The sequence below is a fragment of the Procambarus clarkii genome, chromosome 27, assembly GCF_040958095.1.
Source record: "Procambarus clarkii isolate CNS0578487 chromosome 27, FALCON_Pclarkii_2.0, whole genome shotgun sequence".
NCBI classification, from domain to species: Eukaryota; Metazoa; Arthropoda; class Malacostraca; order Decapoda; family Cambaridae; genus Procambarus; species Procambarus clarkii.
In genome coordinates, this window is record NC_091176.1 from 3618001 (window position 1) to 3636136 (window position 18136).

Genomic DNA, 18136 nt, shown 5'->3' on the forward strand with positions numbered 1-18136 from the left:
CGGTCCTCGACCAGGTCTTCTTTTTGTTACACCCCCCCCCCAAGAAGCATCCCGTACCAGCTGTCTAACTTCCAGGTACCTATTTACTGCTAGGTAACAGGGGCACCAGGGTGAAAGAAACTGTGCCCATTTGTTTCCGCCTCCACCAGGGATCGAACCCGGAACCTCAGGACTACGAATCCCGAGCACTGTCCACTCAGCTGTCAAAGCGGTTGGACCTGATGGAGTTTCATCTTGGGTGCTGCGAGAATGTGCAGCTGAGCTCAGCATTCCACTCCAATTAATATTCCAGGCATCCTTGTGCACAGGAATCTTAGCAGATATATGAAAAAATGCAAACATAGTACCAGTTTATAAAGATGGTGGTCGAGAGGAGCCTGTAAATTATAAACCCGTATCATTAACAAGCGTGGAAGTCAAAACACTAGAAACAATAGTTAAAGTCAAATGGGTTGAACACCAAGAGAGTAATGACATAATAACGGACAGAAACTATGGTTTTCAAACAGGAAGATCCTGTCTAACAAATCTACTTAGCTTTACACAGAGAAATCACAATAACGTGATGTATCAATGAACAAAACCATGTCGTAGCTCAGTCAATTAAGGCAGCGTCTGGGATGCTCACAGACGTAGGTTCGAATCCTCGTCACGGCCCTTGTGGATTTGTTCTGCTTAGATTTTATGATAGAGCCACAGAGATACTACAGGAAAGAGCTGGTTGGCTTGACTGTGTTTATCTGAACCTAAAAGAGGCTTTTAATAGAGTTCCACACAAGAGGCTGTTCTGGAAACTGGAACATGCTGGAGGAGTGACAGGAAGACTTGTGATATGGATGACCAATGTTCTAACTGACAGACAGATGAGGGCAGTAATCAGAAACAATGTATCTGACTGGAGGAGTGTTACTAGCGGAGTACCACAGGGTTCAGTTCTTGCACCAGTAATGTTCATCGTCAACATAAACCATCTACCAGAACGAATACACAATTATATGAACAAGTTTGTGGATGATGCTAAGATACTGGGGAAGATAGGAGGGAATTATCAGCAGAAAGTGCCAAGCCATTACAACTATATAGCACTTGGAAGGGGGCCAGGATAAGGAGTTGGGGGTGGGACGGGGGAAGGAATGGTGCCCAACCACTTGGACGATGGGGAGACACAGACGACTGTAATGACCTTCAAACTGATCTAGATAAAGAAGGTGCTTGGAGTGCCAAGTCGCAAATGAATTTCAATGTAGTATAAATGCCAAGTAATGGAAGGTGGAATCAGAGAAAATAAACCATGCACAACTTACAAATTATGTGGAAAAGGAATTAAAGAACTCTAATAAAGAACGAGATTTTGGGGTGGGTGGTTGAACACCACCCAAAACCTAGGGATGGTTTTGGATTATATGTTGTCGCCAGAGGAACACATAAGATGGCAAATCTTGTCTCACAAGTCTAACAGAATTCTACAACTAGGTGAAAAGATTAAGCAAAAAAGAGAAGTTAGGCATACTACATTTTCTTGGACTGCCAGAAAGCCATTGACACAGTACCACATAAGAGGTTAATGACTAAGTTGGAGAAACAAGCAAGAGTAACTGGTAGGTTGCTCCAGTGGATAAGGGAGTACCTAAGCAACAGGAATCAGAGAATTACTGAGACTTCAGAATGGTGGAATGTCACTAGTGGAGTCCCACAAGGTCCTTTTTTTCTACCACTGACGTGGCCACACATTTACAATGCTAACCGGCATATATACATTTTCTTCTGTTCTCCATGGACAGGGTGAAACATATGTTCAGGGATTTATTGAACAATCAACCACAGAAGGTGATTGTAGTGCTTTTAAAATGCTAATCTAACCTACACACACAAATACACAGATTTACATCTGTCCACCATAAAGAGTGTTCGAGGTGTCTTTTACATTGTGTCATTAATGTGTGTTTACAAAGGTGAAATGTAATTGTCTTGTACTCAGACCTATCCTGTTTCTGATATATGTAAATGATCTCCGAGAGGGCATAGACTCATTCCTCTCAATGTTTGCTGACGATGCCAAAATTATAAGAAGGATTAAGATAGAGGAAGACAGCATGAGGCTTCAAGATGACCTGGACAAATTGAAGGAATGGTTCAACAAATGGCTATTAGAGATCAACCCGAGCAAATGTAAAGTAATGAAGATAGGTGTAAAGAGCAGACCAGATATAAGACATTATATTGGCCAACATAAGAACTGCCTTTAGAAACCTGTGTAAGGGATTATTTAGAACCTTGTATACCACATGTCAGACCAATCCTGGAGTATGCAGCTCCAATATGGAGTCCTTATCTAATTAACCACACCACTAAATTGGAGAAGATTCAAAGGCATGCCACCAGACTAGTACCCGAAGTGAAGGTATGAGTTACAAGGAGAGACTACGGGAACTAAACCTCAAATCGCTAGAAGGCAGGAGAGTTATGGAAGACATGATCACCACATACAAGATTCTTAAACAAAAGTTGATAGGGTAGATAAAGACATTTTAACACATGGGACACACACACAAAGGGACACAGGTGGAAAATGAGTACCAAAATGAGCTATAGACATATTAGAAAGGACTATTTTAGTGTCATTGGTTAACAAATGGAATGCATTAGGCAGTGATGTGGTGGAGGCTGACTCCATACACAGTTTCAAGTTTAGATATGACAGAGCCCAACAGGTTCAGGAATCTGTACACCAATTGATTGACAGTTGAGAGGCAGGACCAAAGAGCCAAAGCTCAACCCTCAGAAACAAAATTAGCCGAGTACAATTATGTGAGTGCGCATACACACACAACTATACATGTATATCATGTATAACTTGTATACCATGCAAGGTGGAGGAGAAGATCGTGAGAAAAAACCTAGTAACACATCTGGAGGGAAAGGATTTGTGACACACTTCCAACATGGGTTCAGGGAGGGTTAATCTTGCCTCACAGGTTTAATAGAATTCTACGACTAGGTGACAAAGATTAAGAAAGAAATGGCATGAAGTCACCAGTGAAGTCCCACAGGGCTCTGTACTCGGACCTATCCTGTTTCTGATATACGTAAATGATCTCCCAGAGGATATAGACTCATTCCTCTCATGTTTGCTGACGACGCCAAAATTATGAGAAGGATTAAAACAGAGGAGGACAGCATGAGACTTCAAGATGACTGGGACAAACTGCAGGAATGGTCCAACAAATGGTTGTTAGAGTTTAAACCAAGCAAATGTAATGTAATGAAATAGGTGTAGGGAGCAGGAGGCCAGATACAAGGTGTCATTTGGGAGATGAAATTCTTAAAGAACCAGAGAGCGAGAAAAACCTGGGGGTTTATATCACGCCAGACCTGTCCCCTGAATTCCACATCAAGAGGATGTCATTAGCGGCATATAGCAGGTGGCCAACATGAAAACAGCTTTTAGAAACGTGTGTTAGGAATCCTTCAGAATCTTGTATGCAACAAATGTCAGACCAATCCTGGAGTATGCAGCTCAAGCATGGAGTCCGTATCTCGTCAAGCACAAAACTAAATTGAAGAAGGTTCAGAGGTATACCAACTGGCTAGTACCAGAGCTGAGCGGTATGAGCTATGATGAGAGATTACGGCAACTTAATCACACAGAATGTATTAGGCAGTGATGTGGTGGAGGCTGACTCCATCTACTCCATACACAGTTTCAAATGTAGATATTATGGAGCCCAGTAGAGGCTCAGGAACCTGTACACCAGTTGACTGTCGGTTGAGAGGCGGGACCAAAGAGCCAGAGCTCAACCCCCGCAAGCACAATTAGGTAAGTACACCAAAAAACCGCCGATAAAGCGTTAAACACACAATGAGCAAAACCTACGTCAATATCATTAAGGATCCTACAGTTATTAAACTAGACAAAGCACTCAGACTACAAAATCCAAGGTGGAACATGTTGGGTGGGGTGCAGAGAGAGCAATGATGAGTGTTGGTGCAGGTGTGGTTAAGGGCAGACAAAGACCGGTGAGTGTGTGTACGCTCACACACTCACTGTTCTTCTACAAACCCCAGTTGTGGGAGCAGCCGTCACCTGAACACTGAGCATCAGGGAGGACCATCACGGGAAGGTTACCCACTGTCAATGGCTGAGGAGACTCACGAGACTTCTTGAGCCACAAGTAACGTCGTTATAAATTATAAATATATAATCCAGCCCACACAAATAAAAATAATTTAACACCATTTTGGCCCTTCCAGAGTCTTTATCAAGTTGCACTTGTCCAAGACGGGCCCAAACATGTTGACATTCGTTCATTTAATGTGTGCAGGTTGGGTTATATTTTGTTCAGCCACGTTATTGTGACTTGTTCTCTGAATAATATTACCAACCTTGTTGGCCAGCAGGAGCCATGAAGCTCAGCCTGGTGACTTACACCACACAGTAAAGTGATAGCAGAGCATTAACCACCTAGAACTTGCCACAATGGCATTTAAACAACATAAGATAACTGCATCATGTGCAAGAAAACAAAAGATGACTGGCCAGTGATGACACTGTCTAGGATGGAATGCTGTTGGAAATCAAGTATGCAATTTAAGGCTGACCAGGAGAATGTGCAGAGAACATTTATGACCGTATAAATGTAATAAAGGGACTGGTTCTAAATACGTAAACAAATAATACCTTACAAGACAACAGTGACAGTTTAAAACTATCAAAATAAATGTATTGAGGAGTACCATATCTTTCATGGTCTTAGAGCAACTGTAAGCCATCAACAGTATTGAGAGCGCACCACATCTTTCACAATTTACACATACAGATAAATATACTTATGTATATCTGCATTTATACAGCTGCCCTAGATTACATGAAGGGTTACAGTGTGTGTAAAGACGGTTGACACACACACACGCCATATCATACTAAAATTACCATCTCGCAGGATTCCTATTTTTTTTTTATTAATACATGAGGTACATCTGCATGGATTTCTAAATTTACACATTTAACAAACAGATCTACGGTTATTAATACCCACATTTTGGTACACCGCTTTCCAGGCATCTGGAATATTTTATTTATTTATTTATTTATATATACATACAATAATTGTTACAGTCTTGTACAGCCAATGGCTCGCAAAACACTTCGGACAGGTCCTTAAACCTAATTTTCCCTGGAATACGACCCGCCAAATCGTTTAACAGGAGCCCATTCACTGCTGGGTAAACAGAGGCTACAGTTAAGGATTGGCGCCCAGTCAATCCTCCCCGGCTAGGATACGAACCCAGGCCAAGGTGCTCGTGAAACGGCAGGCGAGTGTCTTACCACTGCACCATGGGGACGGCTTACAATATTGGAATACTATTATTGGTATCTTAATTATTATACAATATTTGGTTATTTTTGGGCGCCACTACAGGCTGGTGTGGTGAACTGTGGCTGGTGTGGTGAACTGTGGCTGGTGTGGTGAACAGTGGCTGGTGTGGTGAACTGTGGCTGGTATGGTGAACAGTGGCTGGTGTGGTGAACTGTGGCTGGTGTGGTGAACAGTGGCTGGTGTGGTGAACTGTGGCTGGTGTGGTGAACTGTGGCTGGTGTGGTGAACAGTGGCTGGTGTGGTGAACTGTGGCTGGTGTGGTGAACTGTGGCTGGTGTGGTGAACTGTGGCTGGTGTGGTGAACTGTGGCTGGTGTGGTGAACAGTGGCTGGTGTGAACAGTGGCTGGTGTGGTGAACTGTGGCTGGTGTGGTGAACTGTGGCTGGTGTGGTGAACAGTGGCTGGTGTGGTGAACTGTGGCTGGTGTGGTGAACTGTGGCTGGTGTGGTGAACAGTGGCTGGTGTGGTGAACTGTGGCTGGTGTGGTGAACAGTGGCTGGTGTGAACTGTGGCTGGTGTGGTGAACAGTGGCTGGTGTGGTGAACTGTGGCTGGTGTGGTGAACTGTGGCTGGTGTGGTGAACAGTGGCTGGTGTGGTGAACAGTGGCTGGTGTGGTGAACAGTGGCTGGTGTGGTGAACAGTGGCTGGTGTGGTGAACTGTGGCTGGTGTGGTGAACAGTGGCTGGTGTGGTGAACAGTGGCTGGTGTGGTGAACTGTGGCTGGTGTGGTGAACAGTGGCTGGTGTGGTGAACAGTGGCTGGTGTGGTGAACTGTGGCTGGTGTGGTGAACAGTGGCTGGTGTGGTGAACAGTGGCTGGTGTGGTGAACAGTGGCTGGTGTGGTGAACAGTGGCTGGTGTGGTGAACAGTGGCTGGTGTGGTGAACAGTGGCTGGTGTGGTGAACAGTGGCTGGTGTGGTGAACAGTGGCTGGTGTGGTGAACAGTGGCTGGTGTGGTGAACAGTGGCTGGTGTGGTGAACAGTGGCTGGTGTGGTGAACAGTGGCTGGTGTGGTGAACTGTGGCTGGTGTGGTGAACAGTGGCTGGTGTGGTGAACAGTGGCTGGTGTGGTGAACAGTGGCTGGTGTGGTGAACAGTGGCTGGTGTGGTGAACTGTGGCTGGTGTGGAGAACAGTGGCTGGTGTGGTGAACTGTGGCTGGTGTGGTGAACAGTGGCTGGTGTGGTGAACTGTGGCTGGTGTGGTGAACTGTGGCTGGTGTGGTGAACAGTGGCTGGTGTGGTGAACTGTGGCTGGTGTGGTGAACTGTGGCTGGTGTGAACTGTGGCTGGTGTGGTGAACTGTGGCTGGTGTGGTGAACTGTGGCTGGTGTGGTGAACTGTGGCTGGTGTGGTGAACAGTGGCTGGTGTGGTGAACTGTGGCTGGTGTGGTGAACTGTGGCTGGTGTGGTGAACTGTGGCTGGTGTGGTGAACAGTGGCTGGTGTGGTGAACAGTGGCTGGTGTGGTGAACAGTGGCTGGTGTGGTGAACAGTGGCTGGTGTGGTGAACAGTGGCTGGTGTGGTGAACAGTGGCTGGTGTGGTGAACAGTGGCTGGTGTGGTGAACTGTGGCTGGTGTGGTGAACTGTGGCTGGTGTGGTGAACTGTGGCTGGTGTGGTGAACTGTGGCTGGTGTGGTGAACTGTGGCTGGTGTGGTGAACTGTGGCTGGTGTGGTGAACTGTGGCTGGTGTGGTGAACTGTGGCTGGTGTGGTGAACAGTGGCTGGTGTGGTGAACTGTGGCTGGTGTGAACAGTGGCTGGTGTGGTGAACTGTGGCTGGTGTGGTGAACTGTGGCTGGTGTGGTGAACTGTGGCTGGTGTGGTGAACTGTGGCTGGTGTGGTGAACTGTGGCTGGTGTGGTGAACTGTGGCTGGTGTGGTGAACTGTGGCTGGTGTGGTGAACTGTGGCTGGTGTGGTGAACTGTGGCTGGTGTGGTGAACTGTGGCTGGTGTGGTGAACTGTGGCTGGTGTGGTGAACTGTGGCTGGTGTGGTGAACTGTGGCTGGTGTGGTGAACTGTGGCTGGTGTGGTGAACTGTGGCTGGTGTGGTGAACTGTGGCTGGTGTGGTGAACAGTGGCTGGTGTGGTGAACTGTGGCTGGTGTGGTGAACTGTGGCTGGTGTGGTGAACTGTGGCTGGTGTGGTGAACAGTGGCTGGTGTGGTGAACTGTGGCTGGTGTGGTGAACTGTTGCTGGTGTGGTGAACAGTGGCTCATCACGAGTTGTGGTTATGGTGGTTATGGTGGCTGTGGTTATGGTGGTTGTGGTTATGGTGGCTGTGGTTATGGTGGTTGTGGTTATGGTGGCTGTGGTTATGGTGGCTGTGGTTATGGTGGTTGTGGTTATGGTGGCTGTGGTTATGGTGGCTGTGGTTATGGTGGTTGTGGTTATGGTGGCTGTGGTTATGGTGGTTGTGGTTATGGTGGCTGTGGTTATGGTGGCTGTGGTTATGGTGGCTGTGGTTATGGTGGCTGTGGTTATGGTGGTTGTGGTTATGGTGGCTGTGGTTATGGTGGCTGTGGTTATGGTGGCTGTGGTTATGGTGGTTGTGGTTATGGTGGCTGTGGTTATGGTGGCTGTGGTTATGGTGGCTGTGGTTATGGTGGCTGTGGTTATGGTGGCTGTGGTTATGGTGGCTGTGGTTATGGTGGCTGTGGTTATGGTGGTTGTGGTTATGGTGGCTGTGGTTATGGTGGCTGTGGTTATGGTGGCTGTGGTTATGGTGGCTGTGGTTATGGTGGCTGTGGTTATGGTGGCTGTGGTTATGGTGGCTGTGGTTATGGTGGCTGTGGTTATGGTGGCTGTGGTTATGGTGGCTGTGGTTATGGTGGCTGTGGTTATGGTGGTTGTGGTTATGGTGGCTGTGGTTATGGTGGCTGTGGTTATGGTGGCTGTGGTTATGGTGGCTGTGGTTATGGTGGCTGTGGTTATGGTGGCTGTGGTTATGGTGGCTGTGGTTATGGTGGCTGTGGTTATGGTGGCTGTGGTTATGGTGGCTGTGGTTATGGTGGCTGTGGTTATGGTGGCTGTGGTTATGGTGGCTGTGGTTATGGTGGCTGTGGTTATGGTGGCTGTGGTTATGGTGGCTGTGGTTATGGTGGCTGTGGTTATGGTGGTTGTGGTTATGGTGGCTGTGGTTATGGTGGCTGTGGTTATGGTGGCTGTGGTTATGGTGGCTGTGGTTGTATAGTGGTTGTTTATTGTTATTGTTGTTGGGTTTGTAGTGCTTACCTATTAGTGACTATGGGGGGTTGAAATTTAGCTCATGGCTTGTCTCATACCCACTTATGCCCTGCCTCATACGTACCCACTTAAGCCTGGCATGCTAATTCCCCTCTCTCTCTCTCTCTCTCTCTCAACATTAGCATTTCAGTCATATTTTTCTTAAAGTTGTGGATGGAGGCAGCTTCACCAAAGTGTTCATCAATGTGTTCCACTTGCTGACAGTACTTGCAGGGTACAACAATTTCCCCACATCTCTCACTTACTCGTTCACCTTACAATTATGTCCCCTTGTTCTACCATATCCTAAATAGGTATAGTGTCCATGCTTAGATTGGTTTAACTCCTTTTATTTTAAAAAGTGATATTTTTACACAATTATATTTCAATTCAGATCAGATTTATTTTATAAATCACACACCAGAGCACCACACCAGAAATAAATACAGTTTTGATATTCCTAGAGTACGACTTAATCAAACCAGAAATGCTCTACAAATCAAGGGGCCCAGAATGTGGAATGACCTTCCCAACCATGTTAAAGACTGTACCTCTCTCAACCAGTTTAAGTTAAAAACGAAGCTATACCTAATAAATTCCCTGTAACCTACCTTACCCCTCTATTGTCAACCCATGTATGTTTTTTGTTTTTTTTTTGTTTTTCAAATCAACGCTGTTTGAATGTAATTTTCTGTAATAATTTGTAATTGTATTTGTGCTGCTTTTTCAACAATGTTCCCCCCTCTTTTACCTCTATTTTTATTTGTACTCAACGCATTTTTTTCTTTTTACCCATTAGTTTTAAGCTTTAGTCATTAGTGTTTTTTCCTGCCCGAAACGCTTTGCGTAATAGTGGCTTTAGGCATTGTATGTACTACCTCTATCTATAAAGCCAACAAACTTTGTAAAATCTCTTTATGTATGTACCTTTACCTAAATAAAAATTATTATTATTATTATTATTATAATATGAATGCATAATACTGTATTATTATACATTATATTTACTATTCATATTTTAGATTTTCCACCTAGTTATTGAATATACTGTATTAAACCAACCCATGCACATAAAATTAAATTAAAGTAATATTATTTTGGACCATCCAGGAACCTTATCAGGTTGAAACATGTCACTCCTGAATAAAGATCCAGTCTGGACCAAAACATCCTTGCTGTCATTTCATATACTGTATGTGGGTTGGTTTATTCGTTTCCAGCAATGTTATTGTGACCTGTTCTCTGCTTATCAAATATATTTTTTACTCCACAAATAAAATAGAAGTTTTAGTTTCAATTACCGAGCGCCAACACCTTCAATATACATATGCCAACATAATACCTCTGATATATTAATATTGTGATTCCCACAGTGTGGTGGTAAGCTGGGTGTTGGAAGACGTGGCCCCACACTCCCTAGGAGACTCCCTCATTGCCGTCCGTGCTGGATGGATGGGCAAGGACTGCTCTCAACTTTACCCCGAGTGCCCCCTTCACCCGGACCCTCATCCCGCCACTAAGGAGGCCATCACATTCTTCTCCAGGTATCCCATTTGTTAAGTAGCTATTGAGCTTACTTTACATCAAAATAAAATAGTATTTTGGTAAGGTGAAGAAATTGGACACACAAAGTATAAATGTAGCATTTAACTAAAGACACCCCCTCGTAAGAGTTGGAATCCGCCATCTGGGAGGCATTTACCTCCATGCTGAACCATATCTTGAGAAAGGCTAATAATACAACAGTGAAACATGGTATCCTAGAAAATCAAACTGATTTTTATCTTAGAAGGTTGCCCACTTTTAAATGAGTTTCTCTCCAATCACATATTCCCAGTCTCAGTGAGATGTACTCTGTCCCTCCCACCAAGAGAAAAGGTATACTACACGAAACCATTTTTAACATTTCAGTGCAAGTGTCTTCCTTGTTGGTCTCTTGATTTCAATGTTGAATTAACACATGTCAGTTGCAAACCAAAGATTGAAAATGTTCATGTGTCCGTACCACAGTATGCAACGGAGAATGCCTTTTGGTTTCTGATCTACAAAGATTGCAGCCATGCACTTCTTTCATATCCATAAAGTTCACCTAGACCCAGACCTGTTTTTATATGAGCACAGGATATTTTGAGTGGACATTTTAATTTGGCTGGAGTATGAGTGTAGGGTATTCTTCTTAGCAACTCCAATAGTGTAAGATCATACACTGTCAAATGCTAGAATTTGTCTGGCCACTAGTATTTTCTGGACTTTACCAATACTGTATATATATATTGTTGTGGATGCACGAAAACTGACTTTGACCTTGTGTAACCAATCACTACAGATAATAATGGTGGTATAGTGTTAAAAATTCAAAATCTACTTTTGTTTGTGCTTTGAGTATTACCCCTCCAGATTTTCTATGACTTTTGACCAGGTTTCCCTCAGTCCTTCAGCTAACACACCCCAGGGATAAAGACTGCCATTCAATCTTTCCGGCCCGCTGTGAGAGACTGAATAGAATTACAAAAACTGCTGCTAGATGTTCTGCAATGTCCCAAGTGTAGGCTGAAGCTGTGAGGAGGACAACCTCTGAATGAGCAACTACAGTCTCTCCAACCCTTTCTCCCCAAAATTTTATTTAAAATGTGCACCCTCAATATTAACTTGAATATTGCATGGTCTCTGTATGTGGCAAAGCCAAACATTTCTCCAATCAAAGAGAATGACCAGATAGAGCTTCTTAACCAGAACACATATTAGCACATATTTCAACATACAGTGGTACCTTCATTTACGAATTGAATCCATTCCCAGAGACGGGTCATAACTGAAAAATTTGTAACTTGAAGCGAATTTTCCCATAAGAAATAATATAAATTGAATTAATCCATTCCACACTCCCCAAAAAATTAACTTCATACATAATACACATACAGTGGCACCTCGACTTACAATTGCCCCGACTTACGATAATTTTGAGTTACGATGTAAATTTCATCGAAAAATGCGACTCGACTTATGATAGTCGTCGACTAACGATATTTGGTGGTACACATTTGGGTCAACCAAGCACGTGGTTCCCGGTCACGCAGGCCGACCTGCCTCAGTTTACTAAAGCTGCCCGCTTAGTGATCACGCATATAAGAAATTCCATTTTTATGGTGATTTTTTGCTTTTTGAACATAAAACTGATTATTACAGTATATATCACGTCATGGGTCCCACGAAAGTCAGTGGTGAGGTTCAACCTAAGAAAATAGTTGAGGCAGTAGAGGATGTCCCTTCCTCATTAAGAAAATGTGTGAAGTATGGGAAAAACTGCAAAGTTTTGTTGAAAAACTTCCCCAGATAAAGCTGTAGCAGGCCATTGCATAAACCTTTTAAATGACAATGTGATGTCTTACTACAGACAAGTGTTAAAATATAGGGAAAAACAAATGTCTTTAGACAGATTCTTAGTAAGACAAGCAAGCAGTGAGCCACAAGCTGGTCCTAGTGGTATGCAGGCAAAACATGCCAGAGAGTGTATCCCAGAAAAGTCATTACTGCCTGATGTTATAATGGAAGGGGACTTCCCTTCCAAACAGTAACACCTCTCCTCCTCCCCCCCCCCCATCACCATCTTCCATGCGCCATCAAGAGTCCTCCATAAAGGTAAGATAAACATATGTACTGTATTGTAGTTAGAGAAAAAAATTGTATTCAGTATAAAATGTATTTGTAAGTTAATATTTTGGAGGGTGGGGAACAGATTAATTCAATTCCCTTTATTTCTTATGGGAAAAAGCTCTTCAACTTACGATATTTTGACTTACGATATGTCTCTGAAAACGGATTACCATCGTAAATCGAGGCCCCGCTGAACATAGTTTGTACTATAGTATGTAAAAGTTATAGCTTACCTTTATTGATGACTCTCGTTGGCATATGGTAGATGGTGAGGAGGGGAGAGGAGAGGTGTTACTGTTTGGAAGGGGAGTCCCCTTCCATTATAACGTTAGGCAGTGATGACTTCTCAGGGGTATTCTCTCTCCTATGTTTTGCAGTAAACCCAGCCAAGACCAAACCTGAGAGGGACCCAGATGGGACTTCCTCCAGTTCACCAGGAACTCAAACCTGGCGAGCTGGGAAAGAACCAAATCCCTGGTGAGCAGACACGCGGACTGGCTGGGAGCCCCCCACACCAGCCAGTCGTCGAGGTAGGCTAGAACTCAAACCCCTAACAGACACAAACGGGCCACAATGACCTGGGTAAGGCTTGTGAACATGCGAGGTGCCAGATTCAAGCCGAATGGAAGGCAATGAAAGCGGTAAGCCTGATGCCCCACAACAAAACCTAGCCAGTCCCTGAACCCCAGATTTATTGGGACATGCCAGTATGCGTCCCAAAGCTCCAGGGACATCATCTAAGCACCCGGCTCCAAAAGAAGATGGACCTATGACAGTAGTCATCAGAAAAGAAATGGCAATAGACCCAAGGGTTCAGACGGGACAAGTCCAGAATGAACCGCAGGTCCATGCAGTCCTGTTTCGGAACCGGAAACAGGCAGGAAACTCACCTGAGGGATAAGGCTGTTTCAATCACTCCCAAGTGAACCCACTCTAAGATGACCGGACAAAGCGCAGGAGAAGAAGCCTACATCGCTAGCCCCAAACCCCCCGAAGGAGGAGGGGCCAGCCCAACGCCACTGTAGGCCGCAAGAAACGACCTGAAACGCCCACGAAACGTGAAACCAGGCGTGAGCAAACAGTGCGAACCTCCCCCCTCCCATCGCCTTGTCAATGGGACGAACCACGAAAGGGCTGACGCCTATTATGAGAAGCCAACTTATGAGCAGAGCGATCGCCGCGCCAACCAGACATCGTCGGTTCTAAAGGCTACGCCAGCTCCGAAATTGGCACCACTGGCCTACCATGATGGGAGGAACCCCAAGCCCTGGCACAACCCTTCTGGGAAGCCCCCCCTCCCCTTGGGCTCCCCGGAAAACCAACAAGTCCGACATGGGACAAGAACTAGAAGAGGCCGTTTTCAGATACTGCAAACAGCAAAGGACAAAAAGGCTTAGAAAACCTAAGAGGCAGGGGGCCCACGTGGTTTCCACAGACTGAGCGAGCTCCTCCTGCTGGTACGCGAGACAAGAGGCAAAGAACAGACACCGCCTCCCGCATGATCGGCGCAAATAGCTTCATCAGAGCAGCCGACGCCCGCGCCGTCGAGACCATCGCATCAGACCCAGGATTGGCACCAAGCACCTCCACATCCTCTTCAAGCAAGTCTGAAGACAGCTCGAGAAGGGAAAAGAAAAGCAAGACTGAAGCCAAATGGCTACAGGCACGCAAGTCCTCAGCTACCAGGGCAGCTGAAAGGAAAGGAACCTGCACGTGAAGCTGAGCAAGGCCGACATACCGAGGAAGAGCAGGGGCAAACAAACATGCACTGAGGCCCTCAAACTCGACCCCCAGGTAAATCTGTACAATAGTACAGGCCTCTCGCCACTGGGGGGGGGGGGGGGGGCTGGTGGCTAAGTGGACAGCACGCTGGACATGTAATCCTGTGGTCCCAGGTTCGATTCTCGGTGCCGGTGAGAAACAATGGGCCGAGTTTCTTTCACCCTGATGCCCGTTACCTAGCAGTAAATAAGTACCTGGGAATTAGACGGCTGTTACGAGCTGCTTCCTGGGAGGGTGTGTGCATGTGTGGGGAAAAATAAATACATACATAAATAAATTAGTTAGTAGTTAGTAACAGTTAATTGAGTGACAGTTGAGAGGCGGGCCAAAAGAGCAGAGCTCAACCACCTCAAGCACATCTAGGTGAATACTCAAGCGCGCGGGACCAACAGAACGTATGCCACGCCCCCAACAAAAAGATAGGACAGTCTGCCAACCAGGACGACTCCGGAACCTCGTTACGAACCCAGTAAGGAAAAAAAGAACCAAACTCGAAAGCGGCAGGTTATATAGAGATGATTTTGGGGCTTTTAGTGTCTCTGCGGCCCGGTCCTCAACCAGGCCTCCACCCCCAGGAAGCAGCCCATGACAGCTGACTAACTCCCAGGTACCTATTTTACTGCTAGGTAACAGGGGCATAGGGTGAAAAAAAAACTCTGCCCATTGTTTCTCACCGACGCTCGGGATTGAACCAGGATCACAGGATCACGTGTCCAGCGTGCTGTTCGCTCGGCCGACCAGCACCGACAGGATCCATTATCGAGGCGTAATCCGGGTCGTGCAGGAGGTAAGCTGCGATATTTCCTACCGCATGCAGGAGGCCGAAAACTTCCAGAAAGAAGGAACCGAAGTATCCAGGGAACCCGAAATCGAATCTGGGGAGCGGTAGACGCCATATCATACTCGTACAAAGAGGGGGCTAAGAAAACTTCACCTCCTGCAACAAAATGCCCCGCTAAGAGGGTTCCAAAACCCAGGCAGGGTCAAACGGGGCCCAAGCCCCCCAAGTCAACCTCTGCCCCGCCCTGGAAACCTCCACATCAGGACCCAGGACCGAGTCGTCCCCCAAACCCTCCCTGCCTCAAAAGAAAAGGCAGAAGCCGCCGGAAAAGCTGAACCGAACGGAGCCCACTCGTCATACCCAGAAGCACCGACTAAAGAAACTGGCTCAAATGCCTCCATCGTCACACCGGAAGGGGCATCCCCAAAAACTGCCCAAGTCTCACCATCAACTAAACCCTGCCCCGAATCTGAAACCCTCAGACGCTTTGGTGCCGGAAGCAGGGCTGAACAGGATGAACAACGGCAGGGGTAGGACAAGGGGGCACGGACGAAACCAAAGTTGAGGTGACTAACATCCCCAAGTCCGGGTCCCTATAACCAAAACAGGGCAGTCTCGAGGCATCCGGGTGAGCAACCAACCTAGCGTGCTGCATAAACCTATAAAGTGCATGCAGTGCCGATGCTGCCTGCACCCTAAGAACAATATCAGTGGACTGGGTGATCTGGAGAACAAACAAGCAAGCAAAACCACTTGCAGGACTCCGGGTTGAAGGTGTCACCAACCCAACAGAGGCAAAATAGGTGATTGTCACCCTGAGACACAGGGACAGAGCAACCTTCAAACTCGCACGAAGCGAGATGGGACCCCAGCGGATGATTCCATTGGACGACTGAGCCCCAGTGGGGATTTCCAGGGCCCTTAGACGCTCTACTAAGGGAACCCCAGGCAAGGCACTGTACTGTTAACTGGCACCACAACTACCAAGTGAACAATAGCTGAACCCCTGGGATGTGTACACACACGGGGGACCTAGTGGAGGACCACCAAGAATACAAGATATATATATATTTATAGCAACAACACCAAGGGCAAACCTTCCACCAGTCAGAAAATAAAAGAAAAACCCTGTACGAGTACAATGTACCCAGGCGGAACAGAGTTGACCGCTATATCAGGTGAAGAACAGCTGCACAGTACCTTGCGCTCCTACCAGTGACGAAACCACCACCTACTCAGAGGCAAAAAGAGGCACATGAAACACCCCAGCTGACTCTAAGAGCAGGCAATTACCGAGCAGTAAGAGACCTCAGCGGAGGTAACCCCAAGCAACTTGTGGAAGATAACCCCAAGCCACAAGAGCAGTACTTACAGGGCACCTAGGTACGGTAACCCTAGGTGCATGCAGCCTGATTACTGTTGAAAATACTCCTGGGTCACACACCACCACAGGACAGAACCACACCACAAAGCACAGCACTGAATAGAGTCTGAAGCCAGAGTTGCACGACCGCCAGGTCTCACATCAGCCACAGAACTGGCGGGTTAGATAGCAACATGAGGGGAGAGGGGAGCTGCGCAGACAGTGGCGCAGTGAAGGTTGTGATGTCATGCTCGTTTGCTCGTTTTTCGTTTGGGGAGTTTTGTCCAACAGTTCAGCTTTCAGTAGCAATATTTTCACCATATAGGGTTTGTTTTGGGGCACCGACCTTCTGGGTGCCTGACCCAGTTGATGGCAGACATAGAATGCTTCCAACCACACAGGGGGTTTCTATAGGCCATTGCTCCTCGTGCCTCTCTGAGGGGGCCAGGTTCTGGCTCGTGGTCTCCAGTAGGCCTAGAACTCCATTCACTTTGACTGATGCCAGGGTCTAATATATTCATATCAGCCCGGATAGTTCCGGGGAGCCGAAGGGGCTATCCCCCAGAAATATCCAAGAAAACACGAGAATGTTTACTGAGAAATTTAGTGAGGTTGTGCACTGAATGACAGCTACTGGGAAACTGACTCGTTTGTTACGCATGTGTACATTTGAGTGCTGAGCAAACAGTTGACTGTCGAGCATTTTTGTTCCAGAATAAAGTGTTTTGAGTTCAGAATTGTTCAAATTCAGAGCCGTTTGAGTGCCAAGGTACCAGTGTGCTCAAAAATTTTAGTGCTAAGTACAGAATTTAAAAGTCTTGAATAGATGCACAGTATTTGAAAGTCTGGAGAGTCAAGAATATTGTACTGCAGTCCTGATTTATTAGGTTCCAGTGTATAATGAACTATACAAATTTAGTACAGTATGTATATAGATTTCTGTTTCTACAACTAATGTTAATTAACTGTTATGTATTACCCTCAGGTTACAGTTTGCTGCCACTCAATCCCCAGACCAATCAGAACATTCAGAAGGTCAACTCTCCCAAGATCAGACAATGACCACTTTGACCAAACGCATTGATGCCCCTGAAATACAAGACTTTGGTATACAGAAAAATACACCATGGCCACCTTACCCCTCTCAAAGGCAAGAGTTCCACGTCACCCCAACACCACAGACTCAGCATCAGCCACAGGATCTACCATTAGCCCCCAATTCCTCTCGACCAGCTCATAACTATTGGCCAACAGAGACTGAACCTCAACATTCTCAAGGTAGTGAGTCTAATGATAATGATGCAGCAGCCTCATTCCATGCTTATTATGAGCGTTACGGAGGCCAAGGACCGATGTCTGTGCCAGGATCACAGTACAGCTCAAAGTACGGACAACTGGACAGAGAGAATGGCGGTAAGAACTCGGAAGAATTGTACGACAAGTATGACAGTCCCGTTTCCAGCTCTGTTGAAGGAGCAATCTCAAACTCCAGCAGTGTGTCTGGCATGGCACTCCAAGACCCTCCAACTGGAACCAGCCCAAAAGTGTGGGAAAAATTGTTCAAGGCAGGACTCTATGGTACAAGTGTTCCACAAGCACAAACTTCAGACCACAAAGTAAGTAATAATGGAGAACAATACACTTAGAAATATGAATTCTTATAAAAAAATTCAATCAATTGTGACTGTAATGATAAAACAGTTTAACAAATCAGAAAGTTTTAATTTATATACAATAAATTTTGTATTTAAGCAAAATATATAAATAAAATTTGTTCAGCAAGATAGAGCATTAACCCTTAACCTGTTCACCCTTTTTAGGTCATTTTCTGGGTGCTCATAAAAAAATCTAAAGAATTCTTTCTCCTTTTTTATATTGTAAAACATTTATTTCTACTGTTGGGGAAAAAATCTAATCATTTTACCTTGGCTGTATTGAGGCGAAGAAATGT

At 45.9% G+C, this 18136-nt stretch overlaps 2 protein-coding genes across 3 annotated transcripts in view; one reads left to right on the forward strand and one right to left on the reverse strand.

Moving 5' to 3' along the window:
• Positions 1-18136, reverse strand: part of LOC123762736 (uncharacterized) — a 197803-nt gene that overhangs the window by 130974 nt on the left and 48693 nt on the right. The gene's annotated exons all lie outside the window — the stretch shown is intronic.
• The window catches only part of LOC123762735 (uncharacterized), a 51713-nt gene that overhangs the window by 31406 nt on the left and 2171 nt on the right, over positions 1-18136 (forward strand). The window contains exons 2-3 of the mRNA XM_045749465.2: positions 9979-10149; positions 17171-17801. Coding sequence (XP_045605421.2) covers positions 9979-10149; positions 17171-17801 — 802 coding nt within the window. The remainder of the gene's footprint in view (positions 1-9978; positions 10150-17170; positions 17802-18136) is intronic.